Source organism: Lepidochelys olivacea (genome assembly GCF_965140295.1).
Source record: "Lepidochelys olivacea isolate rLepOli2 genome assembly, chromosome: 2".
NCBI lineage: Eukaryota > Metazoa > Chordata > Testudines > Cheloniidae > Lepidochelys > Lepidochelys olivacea.
In genome coordinates this window covers 44239497-44250564 of record NC_140412.1, presented here as the reverse complement: position 1 = coordinate 44250564, position 11068 = coordinate 44239497, and the positions used below count along the sequence as shown (strand labels likewise).

Here is an 11068-nt window from a genome sequence, read left to right as displayed (position 1 = left end):
TTGGGAAGTATGAATTCTGCACAGTTGTTTGCTCACTCCCTGATGGGCAGTACTAAACCTAGTCTGTCAGTAGAGGTAGCGTTCTTCAAACACTCAGCAAGCTGACTCCAGGCCTTTTGTAAACAAATCCTGTACAGCACAGGATGTGGAGTTCACTTCTGTGTGTCTATCTATATTACACCCATCTTTGTGGTACCTGAGCTACTAGGGTGGCCATTTGGCCCATCACAGTTACCAGTTTGCATGTTAGAACTGCTGCACATCTGCCCTGACCTTGGAGTTATGAACCCAAAGTCCCTGAATATCCCAATCCAGAGTGGGTCTCTGTGTTAACAACACCCTTATTTCAAATACTACTTTAGGAATAGGACACTGGACTGAGATTTTCCCGCTCTAGCACCCAGTGACATGCTTTGTGACCTTGAGCAAGGTACTTCACTTCTCTGCCTCTGTTTCCCCATCTGTAAAATGGGGATAACGATGCTTATCTTTCTTTGTAGAGTGCTTTGAGATCTCTAAACAAAATACACTCTATATGAATGAACTATTATTATCTTTATCACCATAGTGCCACTCTGGGTATAAGGAATATTGGGCATTAAGAGCATTTTACAATATCTTGGGTATTTTTGCTTGTGATTCTAAATTGCTAAGTAGTCTGTAATCAGCAATACCTGTTAGGTATCTTCAGTGTACACACACATAAGATGCTTTCCAAACAATCAAAATCTTTTCTTTAACTTCCAATAAAATCTTTGAGATTTCATGTTGGTACTCAAAGGCAGTCAAATATTTTGTTTGTTTTATTACAAGGCATGTAAATAAAAATTTGCATAATCTGAAAAAGATATTAGCTAGAAAACATTAAAGTGTTTTTCTTAAGAAACCTGACAATAAATACATTTTCACCCCCAATACTAAAAATGCTTATTGCTTTGCAATGAAATAAATACAGCACAGCTCCGACATACACAAGTCTGGGTACAAAAAGTCCATGTGGTTTCTTATAAAAGATCAGGTGGTTTTAAAATTTGGCATCTCTCGCTTCATGCATTTTGCATTTTAATCTGATTTTTTTTTTGTTGACAGTCCCACCGTATGAAAATCATAGGGGAAAAATCATTTGGCTAGAAGTACTTTTTCCATTAAATATTAAATTTTTAGAAGTAAGAGATGTGTATGTTCATGGGTGTTACCCCTGGAAACAAGACAGTGTCTCAGTGACTATTCTAGAGAAATGCAGATTTTGGATGCTTAAGAAAATCAGACCAACTATTTGGCAAAGGATCAGTTCTCAGTGAGTTCATCATTTCGCTACACATTTTTCCAAAAATAATGAGAGGGTGCAATTCATTCCCCAGATCATGAGTGTTTAGGTTCTTATACTATTATCCAAAGGCAACAAGAGAAACAAGAAATACATTTAAAAACACACCCTGCTTAACTTTAGGATGTTCTGGTGTATAAGAGAAAGCTTTTTCAAAAACTACTGACAAAAAAATTAAGAAAGGCTTTTGTTTTCCATGCATTGTGCTGTGCTCATTGCCAGCACATTTTTGTCACAATCACAACCGTGAATCCAAGTCAAAAATGTTTTTCTTGTAGTCCAATCTAATATAGATTGATTATTGTTCACAATGTAGTTAAACAATGTCCACAGAAGAGAACATGTGTCATAGTCCAACCTTCTTAAAGTACTGATAGGTCGTGGCAAGACTTAGACTTAAGTTTGAAGGCCATATTCTTGTTGTTCTTGGCAGCTATTTTGCCCCAGAACCGCCTGGCTTTCTTAGGAATGCTCTCTCTCCTCTTCTGATATGCCAGCCTCCTCTCGTTCTTTTCCTTGCTGTCTCGTCTTAGCCGGACTTGCCGCACAATTCCTTCAAACAGCTCCTTCACGTTGTGCTGGACAGCTGCGGAGGTCTCGATGAACTTACAGTCAAACACAACAGCACAAGCTCGGCCCTCTGTAAAATGGTAAGGGATCTATGTCAGTAGGGATAGCGTTCAGATAGGGCACGTTCCCTAAGCAAAAGGGAGAAGGGCAAAGCTGCTGAACACAGTGCCATGCGCAGTACAGAATGTGAGCTATCTATAAATGCCCCAAATAGAGTCACTTGTACTTCAGGGAAACCTCAGTGACTCGTGACAGAGGCAATGAGGTTACCATTATTGAGAGCAATATACTGCTTGATCCATTTACAGCCATATTTTCAAAATGCAGCTTTGAAGATTGCAGGCATAATTTTGCATATGCCAAAACTCAGATTTCCACATGCACATTTAGGGTACGTCTACACTGCAATAGAAACCCTCAACCCCAGGTCTCAGATCCCAGGTCAACTGACTCAGGCTCACAGGGCTTGGGCGGTATAGGTATAAAATTGCTGTATAAACTTTCAGGCTTGGGCTGGAGCTTAAGCCCTTCCCCTTGCAATCTCAGAGCCCAGGCTCCCCCAAGCCCTAATATCACATTGCAATTTTATAGCCCTACAGCCTGAGCCTCACTCAACTGACCCAGGCCAGCCATGGCTGTGCCATGGGTCTTTTATTGCAGTGTAGAAATGCCCCGAATGGGTAAGTTCCTACCTACCTGATTTGTATGTGTAAATATAGGCCTGACTCTACCCTCATTGAAGTCAATGTTAAAACTTGCAACTAACATCGAAAGGAGTAGGACTGGGCCCACAGATTGCATTCACAAATCGTAGTCTTTGAACAGCAAAAACTTTAGAGTGAACAGCAACATGTGCAAAAAAATAGGTATTAGCTAAATTATGCCCATAGTTTTAGAAGCCACTTTGAAATCTTGGCCCTTATTTTTTATATTTGAACCTAAACTAACTCTAATGATCTTCTTCTAAATGGATACCAGCATGCTCTGATACTCCCCTCCCTCTCCAAACACATCAGGTGGTTGACTCATAGAGTGCTTAGAATGAAACCCACCTTCCTGCCTTCACTCGAGGCAAAGTGCCTTTAACAGCCCAGCACGAGGAAGAATGTGAAAATGAAAATAAGAAGCCTAGTAATATTACTGAGCTCTTTTGCTCTACTGCTCTACGTACCCCAGTGAGAAGTTTTCATGTAGGGCCATTGTGACAGGGGCCAGAATGCAGGGTAAAGTCCAGATCAGCTTTCCTTTCCCCTTGCATGGGGACCTGGGAAAAGGTCTATCAGAGGAACTTCTTGGAAGACAGAGGAGAGGGTGAATACCTTTGGAAAGGTCAAGCTCTACAATCAATGGTCATCGGATTGTGTTGAAACCTAAGCTGGGGGGAGTTTCTCATCCGTTTCTGGTTATGCTGATTTATTTTATTGTGTTGTTGTAGACACTGCACATCCAACACTCATGGATAAGTTTCCAGAAAAGACTTAGTTGACCAAAGACTCGATTAATCTCCCATTAAAGAGAGCCTTTTAATTCACATTTATGGGAGCTGAATCAGGCCCTTAAACTGGGGATTTTGGGGTTGAGGTTGTTTGTTTGTTTTTTGCTATTGAACCATTCCACCCATTCTCAGCCATAGAGTACTCCAGACATCAGTGGGAATTCTGCAAGCAGATCTAGGACAATATATGGCTCTTAAAGTTATAAAGTGGTTGTCATGGTAATTTTCCATACCTGACACAGAGACTTCACGGCACCTGACGAGATCGCTTTTGTTGCCCACTAAAATAATGGGAATATCTTCTGTTTGGCGTGCCCTGCGGAGCTGTATTCTTAGTTCAGAGGCTTTCTCAAAGCTCGCTCGGTCTGTGATGGAGTAGACAATCAAGTATGCATCTCCTACTTGCATGCAGTGATCTTGGATCCATTCTTCTTCACTCTGATAATATAAAATAGATACAGCCAGCATTAGCAAAAGCCTGGCTTTCTTAACTGGAAGCCCACCTGAGTGTTTACAGAAAAAGTGTAATATTACTCAATCCAAATTCAACCATGGTGTAACTTTGCTGGGTATGGTTTTGATCACAGTTACACCAGTATAAAACCAAAGTAACAGGGATGTACACCAGCACAAACCAGGGCAAAAATTGACCAATAGACTTCATTAACTTGTGTTTGCTTATGCCCAGGTCAAATTTAGCTCTGATCATGTTTCCGGCATTTTTGTTTTTAATAATAAATCAGACAAAGAAATTTCTTTGCCATTTTCAAACTTAGATGGAGGACCTTGGACATTGTTAAAGTCCCCATGCTTTCACTGACCATAGAATTATGGATAACACCTCCTTACTTGTTGAACCACTGCATGTTCCTAGCAGAACTAGAGTATTGCTACTCATTCATACTTAATTTCCCTTTGGCACTGGAATAAAATGAACTGAATGCAATACCTTATTTTCCCACATGTCAAGCAGCATAATGGTTGCACTTTCACCATCTACCATCAAGGTCCGTTCATATGTGTCTTCTAGAATAAAAATCCACAAATGTTAGCAATACATCCCTTCCTTTTGTCATATATGTAGCAATAAAGAAAAATTGCCATATACATATAATTTGTTCCAGGTTGAGTTCAGTGAATCCAATTCACTGTTGGGGCGAGTCCACTGATTTCAGTGGAGTTGTATCCACTTTCACGAGCAGTGCATGTGGCCCTATGTCTCTTTACGGTTTTTTTCTTAATTTTCATGGCAAATGAACGAGAGTGAAAGATTTTGCAACTAGTGTTCATGATTTTGGCTGAAAAGCTTTTTATCCTATGCAGGGCAGGGATACGGTGGGGGAGGGGGAAGAGGAGTATAACCAGTGAAAGAAATAAATCAAACACTGAACATTTGACCCCCTGGGAGCAGCTGACAGACGTACAGACTCCAGCAAGGCTTAGTAATGGAAAATATTTGTTTTCACTCTAGCAGGGACCCTTTTCGGGTGAACAATCACTGCTGCTCTGAGCAGTTCAGCTATCCAGCAGCCCTAGCAACGGGCAGCGGTGTGTGAGGCAAAGGTTGCTGGGCTCTATAAAACAGATGCTGCTATTGCACTACAGTCCCCTGAACTGTCCCTCGTTCCCCTGGCTTTATCCTGTCCCAGGTTAGTGCTTCTCACTAAATGTTCACCTATGAACATTAAAGAGGTGATGAAGCACTTCACAGCAGTTTGGTAGGAAGTGGCAGAACCTGCCTAACCCTGGGTAAGGACCAGCAAAATTCATATCTGGATTTCAAACCACACACGGTTCAGAGGTATTTAGATCTGAGGTCTGCGCCAAGCCATTATAGAGATCAAGGGACACTGTGAAATTTGGATTCCATTCCCCGTCCCTTTCACTCCTTTGAAGTTTGGGGTGTTCAAAAGCATGTTTTTGGTTTGGGTCCATCTCTAGTCTTGTGTTACTGCTAGCATAATAAAATCCAGTGTTAGGGCAGACAGCTTACATTCATCACCATGCTGTTCAGAGCACCTATCCAAACCACTCTGATGGAGAATATTACTGTATTTTAAATAAAGGCTCTTGCCTCATAAGCTCCCACTGTGCTTTTGTGAAGTGATCTTTCCCCAAGTCCTAATCCTGTACTCTCCTGGAAGCCAGAAAACAGTGAGGCCATGGAGTAGAATGAGCCAAGGGTAACTAAAGAATAGCCAAATTTTTTTTTAAAATCAGTTCTGCCACAGAAACTTTAAAATGGGAAACTCTTTGTGAACAAAAGGGCACTGGGCTGACACAGCTGGCCACCTGGGGGTAGATGGGCCTAAAGGAGGAAAGCAAAAAGAAAACACTAACCAACAGGAGCAATTTCACTTCTAGTCCCAGTAGGTTCTCCTTTGTGCTTGTGCCTTAGATTAATCCTGGGCAAATGTCTGAGTCCAGCAGAGCTGAACAGAGTGCAGGCTGTAGGAGGCATAAAGCTCACCTTCACACTCCCGCTCATCTTGGGGCTGCTCTCTGGAGGACTGGTCCTCTGGAGTAAGTTTAGAGCAGCTTGAAGGCTGTTCTACCTTACCCTGGCTTCTGGCAGCTCCCAGTGTTTGGAACAATGGCATAGGAGCATCCCACCCATGTCCCCTACATCAGCAGCAGGGAGATAGCACAACATAGGCATTGCTACACTGATTCTACACTAACTGGAGGCTCCCTTTGACTGGGGCGATCCTCTGAATTCTGGTTACACCTGTTGTAAGGACACATGCTGTCAACAGTGCAGCACAAAGCACCAACATCCAACAGAAGATCTGGTCCATCATATAGCATAAAGCAGCTGTGCAAAATTCCATTTCCCTGGGACAAGGAAAATTTGTCAGATAAGTAAAATATTATCATTGGTTTGGGGATTACTTCGCCCCCCCCCCCCCCCGCCTCATAACTGTGAAGGTGGGTGACTAGGCGGGGTGCCTGGGCTAGTAGATTTTCAGGGCAATTTTGCAAGTCTGCAAGAAAGAAGAGTGGAAGTGACCATAAGCTTGTTCTGTGCTGTTCTTTACATGCTGCTGGAGTGCAGGCTAGATAGCTGCTAGAAGGCCCGCCTAGTGCAAATGATGTCTTGCATGATTACAGGACTACTCAGTGGAAGATTAAAAGAAAACACACCTGATTGGCTGATCCGTGTCCAGTGCATCAAAGGGGTCCTCAAGTTCCCCTCAGGCTCCCAAGATTTATATTTCCAGCCCGTGGTCATGCACAAGCAGGATTTGGACCCTGTATTTTTAATTCCAGGCCATGTTAAGTGATAAATCGTTCCTAGCCCGGCACACAAAGATTGCTCTGGTGCTGCCTGTTGGCTAGGCATCCCAAAGAGGCAGGGCGGCAAGCAGCAGTGGAGGGATGGGGCCATCTGCGCTGGTCAGTGAAACTTTTCCAGCCAGAATGGGAGCAACCCCTGCCCTTTCTCCAAAGGGTGACCGTATCCACGTCTTCAGAGCCGTAGGAGATCCTGCTGCAGCAAAGCTCCTCCCCAGTGGTATCCCGCACATAAAACATGGCCCATGACTCAGTGCCACTGTTTGGCCTTTAGCTTTAATTGATCCCTGGGAATAATGAAAATACGAGTCCCCTCACTCTAAAACAGAGGTGCATAGTAAAGGGAACTTGCCTAGCAAAGAGCTGCAGACCATGTCAGCCTCCTCTTTTTCCTCAAATTAATTGGGGAGCAGGATTTTTTCCTCACACTACTGAGGCATCGTTATCTGCTCTTCGCTTCTGGGAAGTGGGGGATCTGTGCCATGCAGGTGATATGAAATGCTAATGAGAAGAACCCAAATAACTTATACTGAGGCAATTTATACACAAATTTCATACAAATTTGGTGGGATTACTTAATGACCAGCAAGTATTTTGGTGGTACCTGTAAAGCAGGGCAGGGATTATTATTTTTCTACCCTTATCTCTTGCTGATATGTAGCTCTTAACAGTTTCTTTAAAATTCCAAATGATTTTACGCACTGATTTCTCATAGAACAATAGCATCACAAGGCTGGCAGTGCAAATTACAGGCCAGGCTATTACCTCACACCAGGGTAAAGCAGGAGTTGATCCACTGGAGCTTGTAGTTACACCAGTGTGAAACTGGTATAAGATCTGATTCAGGCCTTCTAAGTAATGTATTTATATCACAATCAAGAATTAATCAGATTCCAACTGCCTTTTTTAAAAAGAAAGGGTTCAGAAGCTGTACTGGTCTCCTTTCTCTGTATTTCAGCAGACTTAGACCTTTGTCAGTGAGTGTCTTTTTTCATAGCCCGATTGTTGAGACAGATGCACGTGCTGGAATCAGCTTTGAAAATAAGGGCCAAGTGTGCATTACCTCAGTTTCAGGCACTCCAGATTAAATGACGTCACTAATTTTCTGTCTTATTGCTGATGACAATTGACAGGAAAGGCTTTAAATAAACGTAAACAATGCAGAATGCAATGACCTACCTCCTAGCACATCACAGTCACTGTCCATGCTGTCATGCACGCCTGCGAAGATATTGGCCAAGGTAGATTTTCCCACTCCATGCTCCCCAATCATGACCACCCGGTAGTAGGTATTTCCGGACTCGGAGGAAATGACTGAATCGGAGGACTCGGACGACCAACTCCTTCGGTAATAATCATCGGGGTTCATAGTGTATCTCTTGCGCACGTTGTACTCGTGGGGGTCTTTGTGGACGGCCAGGTGCCTTCCATCAGCAGGGATGCTCCAGCGCTGCTGCTGTGCGTGCAGCACGCTGCTGCTGTGACGCAGGGTGACATGATTCAGAGTCATGTGTTTTCCCTAGTGAAAAATAGCGAAGTCGCAAATGTTGCACACCAGGAATCTGAAATGGGCTCCATGTTAAAAAAACCCATTGGTAAGGTATATCCTGTGTATCTGCAAATGCCTCGTGCACAGACCAAAGAAGAATTAAAATGGCTGCCTCTTTCATTTGCCTCTAACATTTCTAATTCGCCAGCCATAGTCATGGCTTTAGGATTCAGGTTGAAATCAGCATTACATACTAAGCCCTATCTTTGTCTCCCCCTAGTTGTGAATATTAGGCACAGCCCTGCTTTGGGGATGGTGTGGAGCTGCATTGCCCCAAAGGGAGCAGTAGGAGGCAGAATGTCTTTCATAGCAATCCATCACATGGGGGACCGTGCCCACCTTCAGAGAGGGCATAATTCCCAGTGTGCTGGTCCCTGCCCATTCTGGGGCACTGTGCACCTCAAGGGGTGTGCAGAGGGAGAAATACAGAGACTGCAGTTGTGCCTGTCCCTTACACAGACCATGCAATGGAGTGAAGGTTCCTTGCACCCTCTCCCATCACTGCATACCCAGGTAAAGTCCAGAGGAATCTGCCGGGGCTTTGTTAAACAAGAAATTGTTCTTTGCCTGCAAAGTATCATGCTTAGTCTCAACTGACAGTTGAATCTGTTGTGAGAACAACAAACATTATACTCTGCACATTTAGATCATTTCCTCCGGTGGAAAAAGAACCACATCAACAAGTCTTACTATAAGGGGCTTGATTTTGTGCTCAGTTATACCAGTGTAAAAAAAAAAAAGAGCAACTCCATTGCACACACTGGAATTAAGCTGGTATCAAACGGGTGTAAGAGAGAGCAGAATGAGATCTGATGGGATCCCAGAGTATGTACCTGATCACACCACTAGGGGAGCTATCTCTGGGAGAAAATAGCTCATACATTTACAGTTTTTAAATCAACAAATTAATTTGGCTGAGGAGCAGCTAGTCAGGCTAGCTCCTCTTGTCTAAACATGGCTTTTAATGACATTTGGCTTTTGAATGGATTTTGCCTTGGTTGGAGGCAGAATGTTGTGATGTCTTTCCTAGTGGTCCACAGCTACCATTTTTAGGAAAGTTACTTTGATGCTCTCCAGTTCCCAAGGTGACAGTTATTTATACATTTTGCTTTGTTAGACTTAAGTCTGATGGCTCTCAGTTCTCTTCTGCGTATTAACAAAGAGAGCATCTGCTATTAAAACATCCTGGGCCGCTTTCCAACTGTATTACTCTTTCGTGTTTGCAAAAAGTGCACAGCTCATCAAATTGCACACTACCAATTACTTCTTCTAACTCAGGAAACCCTTGAAAACTTTTTAGAGCAGGTACGGAGCAGGTCATAAAACAAATGTGCTGAAAAACAGCAGACTATACCTGTAAGTTGAATATCAGCCTTTACCAAGCATATTGCCTCTTATGACCAATGCCATTTTCTATCTGTAATTACAGCATTTGTTGCAAAATGAGTTCATCTGAATTCTATACAGTCACATAAACCTTTGCCAGCAAGAAATGTTTTTAGCAGGAGACCAGGCATCCAACAAACACTGCTTCACAAACAAAATTAAATATTTTAACTTTCAAGCATATATTTTGCTGTCATTTCCCTGTCAAAAAGACAGAATGAGAAATGTTAACTTTGATTTGGCTGAATAATAAACAGTCTACATTAGTAGTGCTTCCTTAAGAGAGTTCCACAGTTTAATAAACTAAACAAGACAATGTCTTATAACTTACTGTAGTGCACTCAATTCCATATTCAAACTATATTCCACGTTACATATTTCATTTATCTACATAGTTCTATAATTTCTCTTCACTTAAGTAAGACATTCAAACCAATACTTTTCAGCCAGTACCACCTTACTTTTCACAGTCTCTTCCACCAGTCAGCTTTGGTCTTATTGTCTATTTCTTGCAGTGGAGTGTGATATAGTGAACTGGTCTGCTGGAGTAAATCCTCTCCTGTTCAGTGGCTGCCTCTCTAATTCTTTCTCAGCAAACCTGGTTTATATTAAGCCCATCTGATCAGAGACAGGGCTTTTCCGTGACGTCGTTGGCCTGTTCACACAACAGCCAGCCCCCAGCTGGGAGGAAGCGGCCAAGCAGAAGAGCAAAAACTTACAGACAGTAACACTAACGAAATCATTTACTTGCAGCCATATGATTTTTTTCTTTATTAATAATGCCAGTAAACCTTTTGCCTTCTTATGGAGTGGAAAAATACAATAAATTCTCATTTCATCACAAGACTCTTTCAGCTTTGCCCTCAAGTGCTCTTGAAATCAGCGATATCTAAAGAATTGCTTGAGCCTTTCTAATGTCCCAAAGGCGACAAATATATTTCCTTATCTAACTACAAAAATGGAAGGAACTCCATCCTGGAGAACCTCATCTCCTAAATGTAATCATAGATCAATAATTTGGAAATACCTGAAAATTAGGGATTTTGTGCTATTTTTCAGTATAAGAATGACTAATACAAAAGATCCCATTTTTCATTTTCTTTAAAATCTACAAGTCACTGAACAGTTTTCTCAGTCTCACTACATGCTTTTTGGATGCACAGATTCTTATTCACCGCAGTGTTACTCCAGTTTGATGCTAATGTAATTCCACGGGTATCAAAGGTGTGACACGCGCCTAACACTGGAGTAGCACAATGCTGCCTGGTTTTAGAAAAGCTGAAACTATATTGTACGTGTTACAAAAGAGGGGCTTGATCCTTAAATCTTTACTGTTTCAAGCCTCCTTAACTGCAAGGAGTTTTGCCAGAGAAAGCATTGCATTATCACACTCTTAGCCTGATACTTTTAAGGCTAGATGGAAAATTTTTATTCATTCTACTGATAA

The 11068-nt window shown here is 42.2% G+C and overlaps 1 protein-coding gene across 2 annotated transcripts; it reads right to left on the bottom strand.

Annotated features, from left to right (window-relative positions):
• Positions 1-809: 809 nt before the first annotated feature.
• On the bottom strand, positions 810-10208 carry GEM (GTP binding protein overexpressed in skeletal muscle). 2 transcript variants are annotated; one of them, XM_084621988.1, is made up of 6 exons: positions 10083-10208; positions 9590-9652; positions 7866-8205; positions 4342-4418; positions 3626-3830; positions 810-1967 (listed from the first exon to the last, which is right to left on the bottom strand). In XM_084621988.1, exons 3-6 carry the CDS (start codon positions 8194-8196, stop codon positions 1690-1692), a joined length of 891 nt encoding a protein of 296 aa, XP_084478114.1. In that variant the 5' UTR covers positions 8197-8205; positions 9590-9652; positions 10083-10208; the 3' UTR covers positions 810-1689. The 2 variants fall into 2 exon arrangements, with proteins under 2 accessions (XP_084478114.1, XP_084478113.1); XM_084621987.1 differs by lacking the exon at positions 9590-9652 and having other exon boundaries at positions 811-1967.
• Between the last annotated feature and the right edge of the window lie 860 nt (positions 10209-11068).

Coding starts and splice junctions, on each gene's coding strand:
- GEM (XM_084621988.1), bottom strand. CDS start 8,196: ATGACTCTGAATCATGTCACCCTGCGTCACAGCAGCAGCGTGCTGCAC. Junction 4,419..7,865: donor TGACTGTGATGTGCTAGGAG/GTAGGTCATTGC, acceptor TTTTTATTCTAG/AAGACACATATGAACGGACC. Junction 1,968..3,625: donor CCGTGAAGTCTCTGTGTCAG/GTATGGAAAATT, acceptor ACCATTTTACAG/AGGGCCGAGCTTGTGCTGTT.